Source organism: Marmota marmota, unplaced genomic scaffold, assembly GCF_001458135.2.
Source record: "Marmota marmota marmota unplaced genomic scaffold, marMar, whole genome shotgun sequence".
Classification (NCBI taxonomy): Eukaryota; Metazoa; Chordata; class Mammalia; order Rodentia; family Sciuridae; genus Marmota; species Marmota marmota.
The window spans coordinates 46,077,990-46,100,693 of NW_026000005.1; the positions used below are offsets into that span (position 1 = coordinate 46,077,990).

Below are 22,704 nucleotides of genomic sequence, written 5' to 3' on the forward strand. Positions count from 1 at the left end.
GCATTCCTGCCATTCCAGGCATGCCCCCTCCCATTCCAGGCCTTCCTCCAGGAAAGCCACCTGGAAAAGAGCCAAACTGAGCTCCTGCTTGTCCTCTGGCTTCTTCCTCCCTCTGGGCTCTCTCATGTTCTTCTCGAGCCTTCTTAACTCTTTCTATTCTTTCTTTGATCTCTCGCTCTTCACGTTTTCGCTCATATTTTCTCCGATGTTCAGCAATTTTCTGGGCCCGTGGTTGAACTTCTTTCAGCATTGCACTAGCATCATCATCATCATCATCCAGTTTACAGGCAAGAGCAAGATCATGGGCTGTTTCTTCCCAGTGGCCCAAAAGTCTGTGGGCTTTCCCTCGCCACTTGTAAGGCTGAGCTGAATCGGGATTTATTTCAATGGCTCTGCCACAGTCTCGAATGGCAGCATTTGGCTTCTGTAATTTGATGAAGACACTGGCTCTCCTGGCATACAGAATGGCCAAGCGAGGATTTAGCTTGATAGCATCTGTGAACAAGTCAATGGCTTTCTGTAGTTCACCATCATTCAGGGCTTCGACGGCAGCCCCTTTCTTTTCATTTGCTTGATCCACCATCTCCTCGGTTAGCTCCGCATTTTCACCTCCCATTTCTTGAGGAGCATCATCAGTGTCTGGTTCAATTCCACCTTCATTATCAATTTCTAGATCACTTTCCTCACTTGATGGCTCATCTCTCTTAATGTTTTCTTCCGACTTCTTGCTATCTGTTTTTTCTTCCTTGGTATTTTCTTCTGATTTAGGTTTATGAGTAGCAGGTGGTACTTTACCCCCGATGCTCTCCACCCACTCTCTCAGGAAGCGCATCTCCTTGGTGTGCAGGACGCTGCTTACACATTTTCACGAAGGCCTGAAGCTCGCTCACTTGGCGGGGATCCAGGGTCGAAGAGGCAGGCGGAGGCGGCTGCGGCCGGTTCCCAGGCCCGGGCGCTGGCTCAGCGTGACCGCGCAGAAGGGGCGACAATCTATTTTAAAATCGGGATTAGCAACCATAATTCTATCTGCAACCTCACTTCCTCTTTCCCGGATAACCTAACATATTCTTAGGACCAATGGATTAGGATGTGAGCATTTTTGAGGGGCCATTACGTTGCCTTCCACAGACCACAGCAATTATATAACCTCCAAGGTCTGTTTCTTTTCCTTTTTTTTTTTTTTTTTCCAATACTGAAGATGGATTCCAGGGCCCTCACACATGCTAGGCAAGCCCTCTACCACCAAGCTACATCCCTAGCTCTTTTCATTGTATTTTGCGACAGGGTCTTGCGGAATTGCACATGCTGGTCTTGAACTTGTGATCCTCCAGCAGCAACCTCTCAAGTAGCTGAAATTATAGGCATGTGCCATTGCACCTGGCCGTCTTTTTCTTTATAAAACAGAGATCCTACAATGGTTGTAGTGCGGGTAAAAAATGATGACTCTGTTAGTTACCTCTTGCTATGTAAAAAATAACCTCCAAATTTATTAGTCTAAGCCAATTTCATTTCATACCCTTTCCAAGGATCAGAAATTAGCTAAGCACAATGGCGCACACCTGTAATCCCAGCAGCTGGGGAGGCTGAGGCAGGAGGATTTCGAGTTCAAAGCCAGCCTCAGCAAAAGCGAGGTGCTAAGCAACTTAATGAGACCCTGTTTCTAAATAAAATACTAAATAATAGGGCTGGGGATATGGCTCATTGGTTGAGTGCCCCTGAGAGTTCAGTCCTCAATACACACACACACACACACACACACACACACACACACACACAAACCAAAAAAACAAANATCTCAGGTGTGTCTCTCACTCCTCAGCTTACAAACTTCTGGGTCAGTCTTTCATCCAAGCAGGACCTTTTCTGACTTTCCAAAACTGGAAATAATTGTTTTTATGAAATTCAAAATGGCAAGAGGACTCCTGTCTTCTCAAACATTTTTCTTCTTGAAGTCCTTTATTTTGAAAATATTTTATTAAAATTTTTTAATCAGTAAAAGATGGAAAGAAGAATTACTCATTCAATTAAATTTAAATTCCCAGCCCAATCTCATTTTGACCTTAAAACTCTTAAAACCCAGAAGTCTTTGCAATCCAAAAACCTAAAACAATTGGGGGCTGGTCCTAGGTGCTCCTCTTCCCACACTTCTCTCTCTTCCCTCCCTAAGTCTCTTTCCCCAGTCTTAAGTCAATATTAATTTCCAGAAACCAGTGTGTGATGGAGAGTCAGCCCCACTGCCTGCCTCAGGGAGTCAAGGTACTATGGCCTGGCAGGCATCTAAGAATAGCAGCCAGTTGGGCCTGGGTCTAAATCCCAGACCCACCACTCACTAGCTGCCTGAATTTGGACAAGTTACTTAACCAGGCTGAGCCTCCGTTTTGATGTCTATAACTTGGGAAGGCTGCTATCTCCATTTCTGGGTTGTAAAAAGATGAGATGCAATACACCAACACACAGGAGGACCCCCACAGAAATAGGGGCGATTATTTGACACAAATGAGAACCTGTTAAATGTTCCTGGATTTCCGCTCAGCCCTTCCCAAGGGCTGATTAATTTGGTGTGTGACTACCCAAGTTTTATTTCCCAGCCTCTCTTGCAGCTGGGTTGGTCACATGACATATGAATGGAAACAACGCTCCTAATTCCAAGTCACTCCCAGGACAAAAGGCTGCCTCCCCCCACTCCCTGATGTCTGCTTTCTCATCCTTCTGCTAGCTGGGAGCTGAGGAGTCTCTTTTCTCTCTCTCTCTCTCTCTCTCTCTCTCTCTCTCTCTCTCTCTCTTCCTCCTTCCCTCCCTCCCTCTGCCGTGATGCGGCTTAGTGTGCCAGGGGCTGATGTCAGACTTCGGAGAACTTTGTCCAAATGCAGTTGAACTGACCATGAGCAGCAGAGTACCACCCACAGGCCGACTTTGGGCTACCTTTGCCCATCAGAGGTAACAGAGCAGTTCAAGGCAATGTTTGAGGAGTCTCTATTCCTTTCTGATCTGGTTTTCCCAATTTTGGACTCTGATAAAAGCTGGTTTAGAAGGCAAAGATGAAGGTATGTGTAGGGCTCCTGCCTCCCCACAGTAGTCCCAATTTGAGACCCCCATGCTCAGCTCAGCCTGCAGAAAGGACAACACCTGTCTGGTGGGGCTGCCATCCTGGATGAAAGCCCACCCTCACTTTTCACTAGGGGACGCAGCTCCAGAGTCTGGGGTTTTGGGGTTTTCAGTTCACAGGTTTACAGTTGACCAACTGATTTATTAGTCTTATTTGTATGTTTTTTTAAAAAAAAAATATTTTAGAACTTAACAAAGCTCATTTTCTTAGAAATTAACAAAGGGACAATTTCCCCCACCATTGGAGTTCCAGTCTCAGCCGTTGTCCCAGGTCCCTCTATCCCACCTCCCCAAGCTCCCTCTGCTCACCCCATGTGCTGGGCAGCTAAGGAATTTTTGCTTTTTGTTTTGTTTTGCTGAAAATATTGGCTGACATTTTGACCAGACTCTAGTACCCACAGAAGACAAGAAATGAAAGGACCCAAATGTCCTGCAACCCCATGGGTTTATAATAAATAGTACAGGACCCTGGTTCCCAGATCACCCAGAGAGGTGCCAGGCTGGGTGCAACCAGACCTGTCTGCCAGGCTGCAGCCACCCAGAATGGCCACTCTGTTCCTCAAGTGCCTTCCATAAGTTCCAGGTACAGAAAGTACAACGTTTTAAACACCACAGGTGCACAAAAATCCGTTTTACTTGAAGGCTTGAGCAATAAAAGGTCTATCCACGGGATAAAAGGATGTACCTTTTAAAACTACACACATACAGAATGATGGAGAAATTAAACAGAGTTCGCGTTACACTAGCATCCAACAGCAACTCCCCTATGTTGGAAGATTTCCAAGGAACAAGGGGGCGGAGGCCCTTGATCATGACAGGAAGAGGTAAGGCGCAGGGGTATTGTGACATGCTCAGCTTTTCCCTTGGCCAACCGAGGTCCAAGCCCATTGGGGGCAGGGGAGCCGCCGGACCAACATGGAGCAGCGGCCCAGGGCGCAGCCTTCCGTGGCCCGGGAGAGCTCTGAGGCGCAGCAGGAGATTCTAGCCCAGTCTATCGAGGGCCGCGGCAGGGTGCTGCTGGTAAGAGAGCTCTGGAAGCAGGACGATTGCTGCAAGGATCTGCAGAACTTTCCAGAGCAGGCCTCAACCCATCAGCTCACCAGGTCCTCGTCCACACGAGCCACCATAGGCCACAGCACCTCCAGTAACTGCACCAGGAGGGGACTTAAGCGCTCCGGCGACAGCTCTACGGACAACTCCGAGAACAACGCCTACTACCCGGCCGCAAAGTCCAAGCGCTCCGCGGAGAAGGCGGGGAGAAGCCGGTGCAAGTACGCCGACCCACGCGAGCCCGAGACGCCTGGGACCAGTCCTAGGACCCCCGGCCCCGCGGCTGCGGAGAACCCGGCCACGAGCTGCCGGGCGGTGGGGCAGCCCCGGACAGCGCCGGAGCAGGGCGCGCAGCTGCTCCTGGTGCTGTGCCGCGCGTCGGCGCTGTGCTCGCAGCTTCCGCGGCTGCAGCTGGTCCTGGAGCAGGTGCGCGCCCGGGACTGCCGCCCACCCGCCGCGCTCATCGGGATCCTGGTACAGCCGCAGCCGGACGAGGAGGCGGAGGCGCGCTGCCTCCTGGAGAACCTGCTCTGCGGCATCTTCGCGCAGCACAACCCCGCCGTCGAGGTGCACACGGCAGTGTTCTGCCCCGGCCGCCCCCAGGGCGTCCTGGACGTCCAGCGCGCCGCCAGCCAAATGCGCAAGGTTCCCTTAGCGGATCGGGGGACGCAGATGGATGGTGAGGGGCCGGAGGGCTGGGCTGGGAACATCCGGTTGCCGCGGGTGCAGGGATGGAGGGCTGGGGCGCTCAAATGCAGAGTTCGGTCCCCTGACCCTGGTGCCCCGCTGAGTTTGGACAAACCCCGACTTCACAGCTCTTCTTATGGAGCCTCTAGCAATTTGGGGTACGGTTTTGAGTGATGAACCAAAGTTCTTACCCCCAGGTGTACTCGCTGAGGCGATCTAAAAGCGTTTGAATTAATTTAGTGGGCTACACTGGCCCTTCCCCTTGGGGCATCGTTTCCCACTACTGGCAGTTACGGTTTTGTAAGGTTCACAGTGGGGATTTGTAGGACCGACAGCCCTCCTTTCCTCTCCACAAGCACTGATTGCTTCCTCTGTTCTTTGATGGGGTTCTTTAGTCTCCTCCTCCGTGGAATAACAATTACAATAAAAACATGCCTATTCGAGAGCTTGGCACTTCCAATCCTCACAGCCTCCCTCCAGGATGGAACTCCAGTGCTAGCTGACCGTCTTCCTGGCAACCCTCCAGACCTTTCTGAGCAAGGGAGCTGGGCCTGAGGACCTTAGTTAGTGGACTCTTTAGGGAAGCAGAAGGGATTAGGGGAGCTCTCTGGGTAGGGTGGCCGCCTTCTCTGTGGAAGGTTCCCCTCCTATGTGACATGTGAGTGTGATAGGCCAGTTGTTTTCTGAGATGTCATCTAGCCTGAAGAGTTTCAGGACAAATGGTGGCATGTTTTGCCTGAGAGCCCAGGACACATCCAAGAGGCCTTCTGGGTGGGTGGGATTTTAACAACCTCAGTTCTTGCCCTGACACCTTAACTTCACATCCGCTTAGACTCGTTCCTCTCACTCCCTTTAAGTTTAGTCTAGGAGAGTCTCACATGGCCCACACCCGTGGTTGGGAAAGCCCCTACCTATTGGTTCTCCCAACTGTGATCCTCGGCAAAGGTCAGAAATACCTGGTCTGTCTTTGGAAATAGCCCGTCGTGATGAAAGTCTTTCAGGCTCCTTGTCCTCATTTCCCACCCTTCCTTCAGCTGGTCCCCATCCCTGTCCTCTACCTTCCCCCTAGTTCAATTTAAGCAGCTTGCATTGAGCCCCTGCTGGCTTTGACCCTCCTTGATCTCCACAATCAGGGGTTGGGGAACAAGAAAGGAGACAAGGCAAGACAATAATCCTAATCCATGCAGGATGTGATGCACAAACAGGTACTCTGGGGCTCAGAGAAGAACCCATGGCTTTCTGCTGGGGATCTCAAGAAAGGTTTTATGAAGAGCTGGATCCCCTTGAGGGGGATCTTGGCCACGGAAAGTATGACAGAGATGGGAGGAGGTGGTGGAGGGAAAGTACTTCTACAAATGTGGGAAAGTTAGGCATGTTCACGAGACCTCCTCCCAGCTGGCTAGAGTTGGACAGAGGCAGCAGCATGGTGGCACCAGGCGTGGGACAGTAGGCTGTGGCCATATTATAGAGGAGCCAGGCTCCCAGGCAGGGAATGTGTGCTCAGGCAGAGACAGTGTCCTGGCCAGGACCCATTGCTGTGCTATTCTTGTGCATTCTTCTGGAACAGCTCTCATCCTATGACTGCCTCTCCCTGCTTCTGGGGACCACCGTAGTAAAGAACCCACACATTTTTTTCTCCATAGCCATAGACACACTCCTTAGCTTGCCCTTTGTGTTTCCTCCATCTCCCTCCTGGGAACAGAGACGTGTGTCCTGTTTGACTCCTTTGGATGAAATGGAGTATCTCCTTCACGGCTACCGGAAAATTCTCCCTGTGTATATCTACCCCCATCTGACTCATTTAAACTAATGGTTCTCAACCAGGGACAATGTTGACACTCCCGCCTACTGGTAGGGACATTTATCAATGTCTGGAGACATTTTGGGTTGTCATGGGCAAAGGGAGGTGCTAGTGGGTCAAGACCAGAGATGCTGTTAAACTTCCTGCAATGCTCAGGAAAGCCTCCCACACAAGGAATTATTCAGCCCAAAATGTCAGTAAAGCCGAGTTGAGAAACCCTGATTTCAACTGGGTGGAGGCCCACAATCCAAGCCCACTGGTGCCTGAAAATCCAATTTTGCAGAATTAAATCCCTTGGGATTTCCTGACCTGTATGCTAAATCCCAGTGGGGTCCCCGGGCTAGGTCCCCAACCTCTCTGGTTCTAAATGGAATCCCCTAAAGAGAACTAGTGCTTCTGACTTCAGGGAATCACTACTGTCTTGTGGATTCCCCTGCTCCCTCCTTACTCCAGCGTCAACCAAATACAACAAACACCATTGATCTGAGCTTCCCTCCACTCCTCATGATTCATGCTTGTGTTTGGTTTCTTCAGTCTTCTCATTCAAGGAATTTGCAAATGTTTTTAGTTTTTTAATTCGTTGATTTTAAAGCTTATGTAATTATCTGATTCCATATTGCCTTCTTGGGTCATGAAAAGACAGAACCCTGAACTAAAATTAACCCTGTCCATGCCTCCAATTAACCTTCAAAAGTAATTTAACTTCTCTAAACATCAATGTCCTCTTCTTCAAAAAGATAACCATTAAAGTCTTTGCAGGCTCTGGAAGCCCTAGAACAGGTTCTGTAGTTTCACAGTTGGCTTGGGTCTGGCCTTGGACCCCTTTGAATTCTTTGTATCTAACTAGCTCTGAGCAAACCTTGTGGTGGGCACGAGCATCCTCCCCTGGGGGGCTACAGGCTGGGGTAGGCCTGGTTTTCTCACCTGTGGATCGATGCATCCTGCGGCAAGTTCTATCTCCTCTGTGAACATGACTCACGTTGCAAAGTGTGAAACTGAGCTTGTCGATTCAAAATGCTTTTCCCTCTTCTGTCCTAAAATGAAAATCGCGTTAATGTAGATGAAGATCATAGTCTGTTGACCCAACCAATGCGGGTTTGGGAATAACCCCTCAGGTTTTGCCATTGTAATGAGTTTGAGAAAAATGTTTGTGTTCTGAGCAGCAGATATGTTTTAAGGGAGAATTTTTCAAAAATTCAAAGCTTCTTTTAAAAGTTGGAACAGCTCACAAGCTCCCGTCCCACAGTGGAGGAGAGCAGGCTTTGGAGGCTGGGGAAGCTAATCAGAAATGATAGAGGCTGTGGGCTGTGGAAGGTCAAGTGCTCAAAGAAGCCCCAAATCTTCAGAAAAGTTACACGAAGCTTACTAAAGGCATAGTGAAGATGGATGTTTGTGTCTCTGCTTTTGTATGTGGAAATGGGTGATAAAGCTGAGTGTCCCATCAAGGGTGTCTTAGAGCGAAAGAGATAGGTCACTTGGACCAAGGAACACACCCGTGATGAAGAGCCTGAGGTGGTGTTCTGGCCGCAGAATCAGGGGGTCCAGTTGTCACAGTTCCCCAGGCTAAACCAGGCCTGCAAGGGGCAGAGCAGAAGCAGCCCTCTGCCTATCCTGGCAGCTGGGAGGAACAGGGATACCAGGTTGGTGCCTGCAGAGAAGACTGTCCCGGAGCCCTGGCTGTGGGAGCCACCCTGGCTTTTGTGACCTCACAGGGGGTATAAATGACTGTTCTCTGGGACCTGGGTTCAGTCAGAGACCAGGGCTGAACACCTAGGGCAGAGGGCAGAGGCAGACGGCCCCTCTAAGAGGGAGCCCAAAGATTAGGCAGCTCCATGTAGGTTCAAGTTTAGGTTAAGAGGAAACACCATGAAGAAGAGCAAGAAGAAAAAGTCCGAGGCCAGACCACCCAGGGACTCGTCCATCTCTGCACGGGGCAGCTCCGACTCTAGCACCTCCCAGCAGCCCAGCTCTGAGAGCACCCATCCCAGCCCCCAGTCCACAACGCAACCATCCAAGTGCACCACACAGCAATCCAGCCCTCAGAAGCAGTTGAGCCCCAAGAGCAGCCCAAAGCAATCCAAGTCCCAGGCCCTCCCAGAACCGGAAGCTCATCCATCGTCTGAATGCCTGTCGTCCCCCCACACCAACAGAAAAGCAGCTTCTTCACCTAGGAAAGGTGGGCAGACTTCTAACTTCAGCAGTTCTAGCCTTCCTGTGGATGGGGTTTCCGGGCTGGTTCTTGTAGGTAGGGGTACGTGGTGAATGTGTTCTGGAACTGTGCTTGTGGAGGGTACAAGATTTTTTTTTTTTAACCTAAGAGACCAAGATTCCTGAATTTTGTCATTTCTCACCATCATGAGTCTCGCTAGAGACAGTCATGCGTACATATAATTTGGCTTTAGAGTAATACTAGCTCGTTAGGAGTCAGCAGTACAGTGTGAGTGCAAAAAAATTAGAGCCAAGGGTACATATAGAGAAGTCTGTGGTTTATAACAAGGGAGGTGATCATATTGATTTGCTGTCTTCATCAGGCCGTGCCTGGGAACTATAAAAGATGACTAATAAACTAGTCCAAAGAAGATAGTCCAGGTGATGGAGGGTGAGAGGAGGCAGGGGAATGAGAACCATTTGGTGTATGACAATTTATTGATGGCGTTGGAGGACACATTTGTCAGAGGAAGATGTGAACAGTCTTTCTGTGTTGTCCCCAGAAGTCTGACTAAGGGCCATGGAGAGGCCCAGACAATATCTGAGATTCCCAGCTAAATTTTAATTTCAACAAACAGCAGAGAATTTTTTATATGTGTGTCCCCAAATCATGGACCTCCTGTTACATTTTTATTTGCTAAAATGGCAACATTACCCATGGGAAACGCTAGAGGCAGACAGATTTCTGCTCAAGGTAAAAAATACTTTGCAACAGTGAGTGGCTGTCTAGGAAGAGTGCTCCTGACTTCTCGCCTAGTCACAAAGAGTCTGAGCAAGCGTGGGTATGTAGAGGAAGTTCAGTGGCATTCAGGAAGCGGGCTGTCTTGTACGACGAACGCGATGGCGCTGGCTAACTGCATTGATATCGCACTCAGCGCAAGCCCAGCATCAGCTTGATCTAGGTTTGTCGGCTCACCCGACAGCCCTAGAAGGAGGCACTACCTCGTGGCCATTCTATACATAAGGAAACTCATAGGAATCAAACTCGCTCTGGAGCAGGCGCTTGTAACAGTGAGAGGGAAACTTGTTCTCTTCTCCAGAATCCTCATTCGTAACCACAGCTCCACCTTTCAATTCCAGGAGGTCTTGTGGTCTCCCCAGGAGGAAGAACACCCTTCTCCAGGCTTCTCCTGCACCTGCCGTGAGCCAGTGTCATTACCATGACCTTCAGCCACAGTTCATTCTTCTGGGAGGGTAGCAAATGAGAGATGCAAGTGAGGGTGCTAAATCCAAGAAGTTACTGTGACAACAAGACTCCTATAGCTTAGAGTCCATCCTTGACATATGGCAATGGTCTTGAGTGCTCTACTGCATATTGTGTATATTGTGAGCATCAACTATGGACGCAAACATTTCTGGATTATGACCTTCAGAGCTGGTGTCTGTAGAAAGTAAAACATTTTTGTTGTTTTGGTTTTTTGGCAATACTGGAGCTTAACCAGAGCCTTTGCACATGCTAGGCACATGTTCTATACTGAGCTACACACCAGTCCTGGTCTACTTTTCTAAATGATCAGTCTGTGTGGAATACCCCAGAACTCTCACTTTTCATTCCTAAATCTTTTAATGAGTGCCTATAACTCACCCCAGGAGGGAATTCAGCTTACTGAGGAGGCAAAGCAAGACATATTGGTAGCTCATTAATGATTATAGCAGACACTCTACACCTTTCTTCCAAAGGAATTTCCCCCTTTTGAGTCCAAGTGAGAAGAAGTGTTGGAGATAGGGGATGGAGGTCTTTAAATAAAGGAAGTCAATTTCTAAAGCCAAGCCTTTCTATAGGCAAAATAGTGTAGCTCAAGAATGTGAGAGTCCTCCAGTAGCATGACTGTCATCAAAAAGAGGGACAATAGTGAGCAAGCAAGGTTGAGGATCTGGAAAAATCGGAATTCTCACACGTGGGGCAGGGGGTCGGGGGACAGGGATTGTCAATGGTGCCACTGCTGTAGAACTGTCTGGCAGTTCCCCAGAGGAATGTGAAGGAGCCATATGATCCCACTCCTGGGTGTACGTCCAAGGATTAAGAACACATCCTCCACACAGAAGCTTACACATGGGTGTTCAGGGCATCAATATTTATAATAATCAACAAGTGGAGACAATCCAAGTGTCCGTCATCCAAAGGAGGATAAACAAGATGTGGTCTGAAATAACCACAATATAATATTGTGGAATATTCTTCAGCCAAAAAAAAAAAAAAGACACTCTGTTCTCATGCATGCCACAACGTGGATGAAACTTGGGCTAAGTGGAAGAAACAGATCCCTCCCCCCCCACACACACACACACATTGTCGGATTCCATTTACATGAAATGCCCAGAATGGGCAAATTATTCTCAAAAACTTGAGGGGACTAGCAAATGAGGAATGATGTCGTGTGGGGTATGTTTTCTTTTTCAGGAAATGAAAATGTTCTAAAATTAAATAATGGTGATGGTCCTACAACTTAATGCCAAAAACCACTGAACACTCTTAAAAGGCTAAATTGTGTGGTCTTGGAAATACATCTCAATGTAAAACTTTTTTTAAAGGATAAGTCTTGCCTTCCCCACTTCAGGAAAAGTATGTGATGAGTTTGGTCTAAGCTGGAAAGATGCTGAGTTTTCTGGTTGACCAGTGTGGCTACACAGACCTGGAAGAATCCCTAATCCTGCAAAATAGCGAGGAGAGGAAAAGGCCTCAAGTCCTCTCATCCAACAGCAGAGGGCGCCAACTCCGAGTTCTGCTGGTTGCCATCCCAGAAGACAGAATTTGGGAGATTTCCTTGAGGGAAGAATTTCCAGGACCATAAACCAAACCAGTGGTTGTCTTAGGGAAGAATCAGTAGCCCCCAGATAAATGGAGCACAGTACCTCCGATTCCAGGAGTCTCCGTGCAGCCTCACGGAGGGCTCAGTCACCTGCTGTGTCATTTTTGTCAGTGCCTTGGCAATAGTTTTTGCTGACTTTAAAAGTTAGAAATTCCCTCCATCCCCAGTGCTGCAAAAAAAGAAGAAGAAGAAGAAAAGAAAACCAGTTATCCACCTTGAGTCAAAGTTTTGTTCTACGATCTACTTGCTATAGTAGCACATCCTTATATCCTTTGAGCCTCAGTTTCCTTATTTATAAAATGATACTAACAAGATGCCACTTCACAGGATGTTTGTGACAGTTAACTGAGATGACCAGTGAGGGGAAGGTATAGCACACCATACAGGTGTAAGCAGCGGCATTGTCAGAGAACCCAGACATTCTCCCACGTAGCTAGTCTCCCCTCCTGCTTGGGAAGGGCTTGTGCTGTGGGAGGGCTGCTTTCCTTGGGCGGTTCAGTCCCACATCCTTGAGGATGCCTTGGAAAGCTCTCGGGTTTCCCTGGGAACCCTGCCATGGCCACGAACGAACAGCGTGTCTGTTGTGGGCCTTCTAGAACTGTGCTCCAGGTTCTCCCCCGGCCTTCCCAGGGCAGGTGCATCCCTCATCTCTCTCCTTCTCTGTCCACCAGGGACTCAGACCCAGGTGGGCACTCAGACCTGCTCCTGTGCCGTATGTCCGGGCAGCTTTGCTTGCTGGCGTCGTCTGGGGCTGTGCCACAGACGCATCTTCGATGTCCTTCTGCCTCAGCACTGCCAGGCCATGTCAGGGAGAGGACTCCCAAACCACCTCACCTTCTACAGGTTCCCGAGCGCGTGCGCAGAGCCTGGGAAACCCTTCCCAGAGCCAGGCTCTGTCCCTTGTTAGCAATCACCTGCGACATCTGGAATTATGGGCCAGAAGGAACGTCCCGCCCTCCACTTGCCTTCTCTTGGCCTTTGGGAGGCAGGGGCCTTTTCTGACCAGGCCTGTTCCCTGGGATACCCACCCATCTGCACAGAGAGGTGCCATTGCCTTCCTTCTGGAAACTGCTCCAAAGTCATCTCACTCTTCTCTTCTCCATAGAAGCCCTGCCTTCCTCAGAGCACAATCCCTCCCAGCCCTTCATAACGTCCACGCCCTACAGGAGCTTTGTGAATAAACGCTCTGGGTGGCCTTTTACCACCTTCCAGGCCTTCACCATAGACGGGCCTTCAGTTTCTTGTCCTGCACAGGAGTTTCCTCTGGAATTTAGTGATAAAAACTGACTGTGACTCATAATCTCCTCCAGGTGATCACAGGACCCCAACCCCTTCAGAGCATGTCAGGCGATTTCGGGGACGGCAAGGGTCATGTGGGCCCAGGCTGGTCTGCCAATGGCCACGCCCCACAGCCTCACCCACAGTCTCTGCCCCGCTTTTCCTCTTCCACAAACCCACCAAAAGAAATGTCCTGGCTGCTATTGCCCCTCAAAAGAAGTCCCCTGTTCATGTCAGGAACAGGCTGAAGATGCCCACCCCCAGATTCTCCCAGTGCTGCCCGGTCATTTGCTTGGGTTGGAAGAGGGATGTCCACCCACACCCAGCTCTGGGTCCCTCTTGAGCAGCCCCATCTGTACTCCACTGAGCAGGCCCTTCTCCTGGGAATTTCAACCCCCTCACCCAGGAGCACGACCCCATCCTCCGCCCTCATCCCCCTCCTCCTTTCAGCACCCCCCCAACCCAGTCCTTCCTCTGTTTATGGATGAGAAACACCATCTCCAACCTAAGAGAAGCTAAGAGATACCAGGGTGTCTGGTGCCTGCATCCAGAAATACTTCACCGCCTAGTGAGCCCCATCCAGGAAGGACCCGCCCACCTCTCACCATGCCCAGTTCCTCCCACGCCTGGTGTGTCCATCCCTGTGCAGCCAGATGGTGCCATGAGTCCTCATGGGGTCAAAAAACCAACCAGTGGTACTGAGGGGAACCAGAACATTTCCCTTAAAATGTGTGCAGCTTGCCTGGTGAGCTGACAGTACACGATTAGAAATGAGGACGCGAGGTAAGAAGTGCTGTGCCCAGCAGAGGTTCCAGGAGTGTCAGAACAAGAGAGTACGTGAGTCTACACTGGGGGCCAGTGTAGGTCATAGTGTCCCCAGTACGTGAGCTGAGTCTAAAAGGATCTCGGGATGCTCCACTGCTTAAAATAAAAAGGGGAGAACATTCCAAATTCAGGAAAAGGCAAACAGAAGGCTCACCATTAAGAAAGGAAGGGGAAGGGGCCGGGCTAGTCTGGCCAGGGTCAGCTGCGTAGCCTTAGTTCTGTCCACATGTGAGCAGCTGCTTCCATACTCTGCATTGCCACTGAAGAGTAACGTTGGCTTTGGCTTAAAATACACAGCCACAGCCGGGTGCAGTGGCACATGCCTGTCATCCCAGAGACTTGGTGGCCTAGGCAGGAGGATCACAAGTTCAAGGCCAGCCTCAGCCACTTAGCAAGACCCTGTCTCAAAATGAAAAATAAAAGGAGTGGGTTTGTAGCTCAGTGGTAAAGTGCCCCTGGGTTCAATCCCCAGAACCGGGGGAAAAAATACACATTCACATGAGATAAGAATCCCCATTTTGTAAGATTTTTATCAATTTTATCAATATTTATTTTATCAAAATAGATATTGCATTCTTAAAATGCCTGCCTTGCAGTGACTAGAGGAAGTGTGGATTTTCCTTACCTCCGTAGTGGGATGTGATATGTTGTTTCCTGAGGTTCCTCATCTCTAAAATGAATAAAATGATAGGACCTACCTCATAGGATTGTTGTGAGGCTTGAAGATGACATTGGGTGTGAGATGTCTAGCACAGGGCCTGGCACACTGGGCCTCAACCGCCCTCGTCACCTGCTCCCCTCCTGGACAGCTATTGTCCCAGACCAGTTTATCCTTGGGTCCCAGGGGTCTCGCAATAGGGTGTCTTGGAGAAGGGGTGGGGGGAATAAGCGTTCTTTTAAGAGAAGATCAAGAGGGTCCCCATATATTTGTGATGGGTAATCAGTCCACCCATCCTCAGGGAAGGAACCCCATTGTGGCCATTTCCTCCTGCTGCAGACACTGGGAAGCCCTCTTCCCAAACCCCCACTACCTGCTTTGCTTTCCAGATCTTCAAGAAAACGCTCATCTCGGCATAACTCCCGAGCTCCAAGCCCTTGGGTCTGTTGCTGTGGCTCTGGGGGCCCTGGGAGCTGCCTACTACATCATTGAATCCCTGTGAACAAGCCCCCAGCCCAAGGTCCGGCAGGTATGAAGAGCCCCTGTCCCTTCTGTGAATGGACGTGTCTGCAGGTGGACATGTCCCCCATCTCTCAGGGAAAGCTTGAGAGTGAGTGACTCATTTCTGGCCTCAGGGTGAGCTGGCATGGCTCTCAGGAAGCCCTGGATGCCCTCAGATCATGACAAGACCATTGTTAAGATCATCAAAACAACCGGGCATGGTGGTGCATGCCTGTGGTCCCAGCAGTTTGGGAGACTAGGGCAAAAGGAGACTGAGGCGACTATATTGCAGGATCCTCTGGGGCCGGGAGCATGCCTTCCACAGCCACTGTCCGCCCATCCTCCCCTGTCTCGGAGGGCTCCCTAGGAGCAGAGCCTGAGACGAGGACTGGGGTGAAGGTTACTTGCTGCCAGGAGAGGGCAGTTGAGGGGGCCAGAAAGGGCAGAGAAGGTGCTGAGCACGGAGAGGTGAGGCCCCAGCCAGACCCAGGCAGCACCGACCAGGAACTACACCACAGAGCTGCACCTCTGGTGCCCCTGCGTCCATCAGTCTAGAGGGCAGGAGGTCAGGAGGGTGTCTTTTGTGGAAAAGGCAGCTCCCTTTTGGCTGAGGGCAATCCCTGGAAAAGGGGGCAGCTCTGAGCCATTAACAGCCAAAATTCACAATTCTCAGCTCCAGAGGCACCAGCCCAGAAAAGGGGCTGGGTGAGGCACCAAGAGCATCCACAGTGATGCCCGTGGCCAGATTCATGGGAGGTGACAGTGCAGGGATCATGAGAGGCATTTCAGCCCACCCCCAGGCTTCCACTGCTCACAGAGTGGACAGGTAATGGCCATAGTCATGCATGATGTTGGGAGTATATGCTCAAGATATCTCAAAGCCAAGGAGGTAAAGCCCAGTGGGAGCTCAGCACCCTCTCAAGGGAGGGCTCTCAAGGGCTCCTGCTACCTGTCCCAGGGACATTCATGGAATAGTATTAGAAGCACCTTAAGCTTTAGGAAATACCACAGCAGTTAAGAGTCTGTTTCCTCATCAGTAGGTAGGGAGAGCATCGGTGCCCTCTTCTTGAGTTTGTTGGAAGGGATATAGTGCTGAGGCACAGAACTGGGGGCTGGAGGGTCTTGTACTGCTGCCAACACGGTGGTTGGAAACGTGCTGACTTTGAAGTTGGAGCTGGGAGCCTCCCATTTTGCCTGCATTGCCTGAAAGCTGTGTGTCAGGGGCATGTTCTTAACCCTCTGACAGTCAGTGTCATCCCTTGTGGGGAGAATAACTGCCCTCTTCCTCTAAGGCGATGTGTGAGGGTTCACTGGGGGAAGTACCTGGGCCAGGGCTGTTGCCCGGGGTAGTAGGTTAGTGGCACTGGCCTTGGTGACAAAGTCCACCAGTATTCCTGCAGACTGAATCCAGTCTTCACTACAACCCCCAATTGTATGCGTGTTGTGGGGTTCAGGTATTCAGGTATGCTGGGGGCTTGGATTGGGAGGTCATTGCTGTTGTCACTCTTGAACCCAAGAGTTTAACCTGTGTAGTGTCTCAGTTTCACACAGCTCTGCCTCTTCTGCCCCCAGCAGTGACACCTCTTTCTCCTTAGGTCAGTTCTCATTAGCCCAGGGGTGGCCACAGGTCCTTGCCCGGATTCAGGGTTAGAGTGTGGCTTTCTGGAGGTCAGATGACATAACCCAGGGGACAGATGCTAGTGCAACTGGAGAGAAAAACTGTGCTACTAATCTGACCCCACATGAATCACATGAGACAGGGGCCTTTCCAGCATGGGTGGAGCCCATGCCTGGTGATTCCGATGATGCAGCCTTTCCCCATGTAACAGGCGGCTTTTGCCAAATTGCTGGTCCTAATGACTGCAGGGACACCAGCAATAGGTCTCAATGCTGACCAGCCTCCAGCTGCTTGAGATGTGTTTAATGGAGCTCAGCAGGCCCAGTGTCTTCCAGGGCCCCTTCTGTCAGAGTCCAGGCTGCAGGGTCAGCTCCCCTGTTATTGAGGGATGCTATGAATCTCAGGGTCGGATGAAAGCACCACAGCAAGGAGCAGCAGAGGCCTTTGAAGAGCCCAGAAGTTTGTAATTAAGAACAAAGGGATTGAATTATAGTAACTAGATTAACCCAATCTAGATCTACCAACCCAGGCTGGGCTTGGGTTGCCTCCCCTAACCAGGCGCAGGAGGAATGAGCATCCAAAACAGTATATACATAGCCGGTCACAATGGTGCATACCTGTAATCCCAGTGGCTCTGGAGGCTGAGGCAGGAGGATCACAAGTTCAAAGCCAGCCTCAGCAATTTAGGGAGGCCCTAAGCAACATAGTGAGACCCTTTTCTAAATAAAATACAAAAAAGACTGTAGATGTGGCTCAGTGGTTAAGTACTCCTGGGTTCAATCCCCAGTGCTCCTTCCCCCACAAAAAAAAAAAAAAAAGAGAAAGAAAACAAAATGGCACCTGCTGGCCAGGGAGAAATGAGGTGGGGGTTGGGGAGAGGGGGCAGCTCAAAGCTCCCACTGCCACGGGCGAGAGGTTTGTAGCTGTGCTGCGGATGTGTCTGCAAGTGGACTGGATGGGCAGGTCTCGCTGATTTAAAGGCCCAGGAAGTGCTTTAACCAGTGAAAGTCACCCCATAGGGCATGTGGAAGGACTGGGGTGCACTGTGGGGTACCCCGAGTCTTTCTGAGCTCTGAGGCTTAGCTGTTACTCCCTACGGAAGGGAAACAGGGAGTTTGGTGTCCTCCTCTGTCCAGAGAGTTGAAGAACCATCTGATGACAGTAGCAAAGCTGCCTCCTCTTTGAGGAAAGATGCTTCTAGAATTTTCTTTCCTAAATCTTGGTGAACCTTTCAATCCACACCTTCCTCAGAGGATGGTGAAGCATTACAAACAAAGGGCTCCCTTCCTGCTCCTCCTGTGCGTCCCCGAATGTGGTGCGACTCAGCACCCTGGCCTAGCTTGTGGGGGCCCTCGAGGAAGGAGGGGGAGACAGCACATGGTGACATTGAGTCAGATCCAGTAGATGCCAGGAGCTTTGTGAAAGTGTCACAGCCTCAAGGAAGACGCCGTCTCCATGTGGCTTTTGTGGGCTGAAAGGACACGACATCATGAATGGAAGAAATTGAAATCCTGAATAACGTATTTTTCCATAAAAGGATCTTAGCTGCTCAGCCCTCACCCCTGAGAGTGTAAAACTGGAGAGGCACCAGATTCCCGCTCACAGAGAATTGTGAATCGTCTGAGCCAAAGGCTCTGTCCTTATTATTATTTTTTTTTCTTACAGATCCAGTTTCCATCAAAGGATCTCACTTGTCACCAAAAAGAGCAAAAAAGAAAAAAAAAGGGAAAAATAATCTTGTGTCTTCAGTATGTTTTATTCAGAGATACAAATGGGCAGGGAGGTAAGTGCGGGGGCCTTGGGGACTTTCTGAGCCACATGTAAACCACAGGCCCAGGTGGAGCACTTCCTCTGTGCACACACAACAGAACAAATTGTTTGAGCTGTTCCCACTCAAAAAGCAGGAATTATAAAACCTATATAGGGGCTGGGAATGTGGCTCAAGAGGTAGTGCACTCGCCTGGCATGAGTGCGGCCCGGGTTCGATCCTCAGCACCACATACAAACAAAAGATGTTGTGTCCGCCAATAACTAAGAAATAAATATTAAAATTCTCTCTCTCTCTCTCTCTCTCTCTCTCTCTCTTTAAAAAAAAAAAAAAACCTATATAACCCGCCAGCTGCACTTCCATTGGGTGGGAATCCCAGCAGTGGGCGTGGAGGAACGCACTGGCACATTTCCAGGCCTTCAGGACAGAGGCCCTGGCCCCGCAGTGCGCTCTCTAGGCAATGGCTGTCCTGCGATGGGGGCAGCCCACAAGCTACCTTGTGGTTAGTCCTGGCCAGTGCCCAGGGGCTGCCACATCTAGCTCCTGAGCAGCCAGGTAGAAGTCTCAGTTCAGCATGATCCCAGCAAACACCAGTAGGAAAGGGGACGTCAACAGAGAAGGGAGAACAGTCATTCCTGGGTTTAGTGGCCACTGGGAGCAACTGAAGCTCGATCCTGCTGGGGCCACCTTGGAAGGTGGTGGACTACAATGACAAAGTAATCCAACCCCAGGAGGAAAGATGGAACCTTGGTACACCCACTGGCGGGAGACTGCTGGGAGGAAGGGGGCTAATTCCCCTGCACTTTTGTACTCTGGCAAGGAACCCCCAACCCCACCCCAGGCACAGAAGTGCAATCAAGGGAAGGTGGGGTAGAGACAGGATAAGGACAACCCTGAAGGCCATGCCCAGGGGACCTGGGCTTCTCTAAGAATTGGCCAGGGGGGCTGTTGGGACAGCCCCTTGTGGAAGCAGAGACCAGTCTGCCTGCAAAGGCATGGGCAGGTGCAGGAACCCCAGAGCCCACCCACCACGCCCTAACCCCACGATTTCCTTTCCGAATTTGGTGCTAGCAGGTGGGGAGGGGGTACCCCTGATAGACAGCCGCCTTCTCTGAGAAGCCAGGCTCCCAAGGAAGAATGCTGAGATCCAGGAGGGTACGGTCATGTCTGTCCTTCCCAGCAGGCCGGGATGAGGAGGCCCGTAGGCATCAGAGGCCCAGTGACTGTTGTTTTTGGACTGTGGCTCCTCTGACTAAAGACACTTAACTCCATTTCCTGGCATATTAATCAGGTCCCCTTTTGTTGTACATGACAACATAACTCAAAGTGGCCCAACCTGTATAAGAAGAGAGAGGCTTCAAATGCCGCTTGCTCCAGGGGCATAGGGCGTGTTTCCCCTCCACACACACACACCCCACCCCGCCACCCCGCCCCACCCTCTCTCTGTGCCTTTGCAGACAGTTCCATGCCCATCATAGCAGCAACAGCCCCCCAGCCTCCCAAGGTCAAGCCCAGCAGGGAGGACAAGCTGGCCCAATCCCCTGCAGCCAAAGGCTTCGCAGGTCCTGCATCCCTCCTGGAACTGGTGGTCCCACCCCAGGAAATGCAGTGCACTGACTGACCAGGCCAGGGCTGCAAGGCCACCTTTGGCATTGCGAGTAAATTTCATGGAAAATCTGAGAGCTGAGAGCAAGGTAGGAGGCGTTTCAAAACAGCCATGTGTAACCCGTGGCGAGAAGAAATGGGAACAGAGGTCGTGCAGGGGCTTGCCGGTTGCTCACCCCTTCCTGTCCACCACCACCACCATGTCACCAGGATGAATGTCTGAGTGGCCTGGAGCAAGAGCTCATGGCTATCTTGGGCTGCAGCCCCCTGGCAGTTAGATTCTCTGGGCAATGGTGACCTGGGCAGCTAGCTTCACACTCCTACCCAGGGAAATATGGGGCAGTACTATTGGCACAGTGACTTGGGGGATCAGGGGAGCTGTTAGCACTGAAGGCCAAGAATGCAATGTACAAAAAGTCTATAATCATGATCCTGCCCAGGAGGCCCAAGGCATCATTAACCATCACTGCCCCTGGGACTCATCTGTGGACACTCCTGCACCGGCCTTGCACCAGGCTCAGTGGCTCGTCATGGACTGTAGGGATCTCTCCTGAAAGTGTGCATGCAAAATGACCCCATGCCAACAGTCCCCCTCTTCCTTCCTGCCATGCGCAGGTCACCTGCCCACTCTGCTGTCAGGTCCTGGAGGCAGGGGCCAGGGCCTTTTCCTCTCTCGGCTCCTTCCCAGATCAAAAGAGAATCTCAGGAATAAGCCTTTGCCCTTGAGTGCATTTTGGATAAACTGAGATTTGGATTGGGTCATTGTATTCAGGGTGGTTTATAAATATGATCATTGGATTGGACTATATTAATTACTACCAATTTCAAAAAACAGCCCCTTGTGGGTGCTTTTGAAAGAGAAGTTTAAAGCTGGAAAGAAGAGTAGCCAGTTATCTCTCAAATACGGTGCAGTGACCAAGGCTGCTGTGGCTGGGAGTTGGGGACAGCTGGTGGAGGCTGAGCCTGCAAGTCTAGCATCTTCACCAGGTTGGGCTCAGACCCTGGCTCTGCACATGGTCTTGGGATCAGATTGGTCAGGTCTGCCCCACTGCAGAGACCTCTTCAAGGGTGGAAGAAGGTCACAGGATGGGGATACAAGGAGCAAAGGGTGGAAGCAATTCCAAGAAGCCCCCTCCTCCTGCAGCTGCCTGCCTGTCCCACCCAGCTCACTGTGCCAGGGGCACAGGACCATCTGAGAGGTCCTTTGCCTTATGGATCCAACTCTGGGCTCCATCCTTTCCACCTGCACCCCAAAGCACAGCCACCCCCCCACTGGCTGTGATGCCCAGTACACCAGCCATGTCTGCATGACAGGGGAATGGAGTAACCTGGACTCAGGGAACTGAACTGCCACAGAGAGACAGTCCTAAGACCCAGGGGTACAGCCCAGTTCTCCTGTGGGGGCTCATGCTATGTGCCTAGGGCAGGAAACCAGACCTGAGGTCACCGATAATCCATCAAGATGGGACAGCTGTAGCTGCTGTTACAGGTTCTGGCTTCACTGGGGGTCTCACAAAGACCTCTGTCCCCACCCAGCACCTTCTCTGTGCATGCAGTGTGTCACCACACCTCATATACCATCACCAAGAGTCAGAGCAGGGGTTTGATGTGTATGTGAGTAGCACTGGGGTTGGAACTGCTCCACCACTCCACCACTGAGCAGCCCCAGAGCAGGGACTTGAGTTGGCACAATGCCCTTGCCAGTGTTCCAAGACGCATTTCTGGCCTATGTCAAGTGGAACCAAGCCAGGAGCTGGCACAGCATAGGATCCAGGAGTCCTGAGGTGACTTCATTCAAGGGGTGTGGCATCATTGACTGCCACTGAGGAAAGTGTCCAAGAAAGAGGGCCAGGTTGGTCCCAGCTGCAGGGCTGAGCAGGAATTCAAGCTTGGATTCCTCCAGGAGAGGTGGAGGTGGAGCGTTAAGGAGGAGAGTTCTATCCCAGTCTGGAGTGATGGGTCTCAGTTAAGAGTCCATAAAACAGGTGAGCAGAAATGCCCACTTACCTTCCCCCGGAGTCAGGACAAAGGGTCTCCCAGCTCCATGAAGAAACTGAACCCGAGAAGCTGTGTCCTCCTTTAAATCTCTCTCCTCCTCTCCCCTCCATTTTTTCTCCCTCTCTCAGCTGCCACCACCAGTGGTACAGAGCAAACTGCTGGTGTGCGTTCTGGAGGACCTGGTCATACCGGGGCAGTGGTGTTAGGATCACAGTCTGCTGTGGATGGTACCGGGTTTCCTTGCTTTACCTGATGGGGTGCTACTCCCCAGGGGTGGCGGCAGTGCTTCCAATGGGCAGATAAGTCAGCTTCAAGGACTCAGTGTGTGGAAGACCCCAGAGCCTCTCTACCTGGACAGCGGTGCACAGGAGAAGCTAGGTAGCGGATTGTTTTGTGCCTTTGGTAATCAGTGTTCCCTATTATTTGGAGACATTGCTTCCTCTGTGGGAACAGGCAGAGGAGAGTCATTTTCTGGTGGAATTAGGAATTGATTTAATTTCAGAAACTTCCGAGTTCTTTGCCCCTCTCCCTTCATCTCACTCACTCAGCGAAACCACGACCTTGCTTAAATCCAGCACTCTGCCTCCTGCCCACTAGATCTGTGCAGCTGAACTTGGGGAGGCTCAGAGGAAGTTTTCATTTTGTGGGTAAAGTACTGAGGAATGGAATTTCTGGGTTTAACTTGATAAGAAAGTGCCACGCTGCTCTTCAAAGAGGTCGTACCTCCCCACCACAACAAGAGCCTGACCATTTAAAACAGAAACTGTGTTACTCCTTTGGCGAGGGCGGGGG

At 50.8% G+C, this 22,704-nt stretch overlaps 1 protein-coding gene and 1 long non-coding RNA gene across 3 annotated transcripts in view; one reads left to right on the forward strand and one right to left on the reverse strand.

Annotated features, from left to right (window-relative positions):
- LOC125618286 overlaps positions 1–8,786 on the reverse strand; it is a 13,396-nt gene extending 4,610 nt beyond the window's left edge. The window contains exons 1-3 of one of the 2 annotated variants that reach the window (XR_007349526.1): positions 8,745–8,786; positions 3,617–3,621; positions 340–484 (exon numbers count right to left, since the gene is read on the reverse strand). This is a non-coding gene — a long non-coding RNA (uncharacterized LOC125618286). Of the gene's footprint in view, positions 1–339; positions 485–3,616; positions 3,622–8,744 lie in introns of those variants that run through there. The other variant, XR_007349525.1, reaches the window with a different exon arrangement.
- Spata3 (spermatogenesis associated 3) lies at positions 3,992–18,269 on the forward strand. Its single transcript, XM_015481532.2, has 3 exons — positions 3,992–4,834; positions 14,812–14,951; positions 18,207–18,269. The coding sequence occupies exons 1-2, from the start codon at positions 4,021–4,023 to the stop codon at positions 14,922–14,924; spliced, it is 927 nt and encodes a 308-aa protein (XP_015337018.1). The 5' UTR covers positions 3,992–4,020; the 3' UTR covers positions 14,925–14,951; positions 18,207–18,269.
- The last annotated feature ends 4,435 nt before the right edge of the window (positions 18,270–22,704 follow it).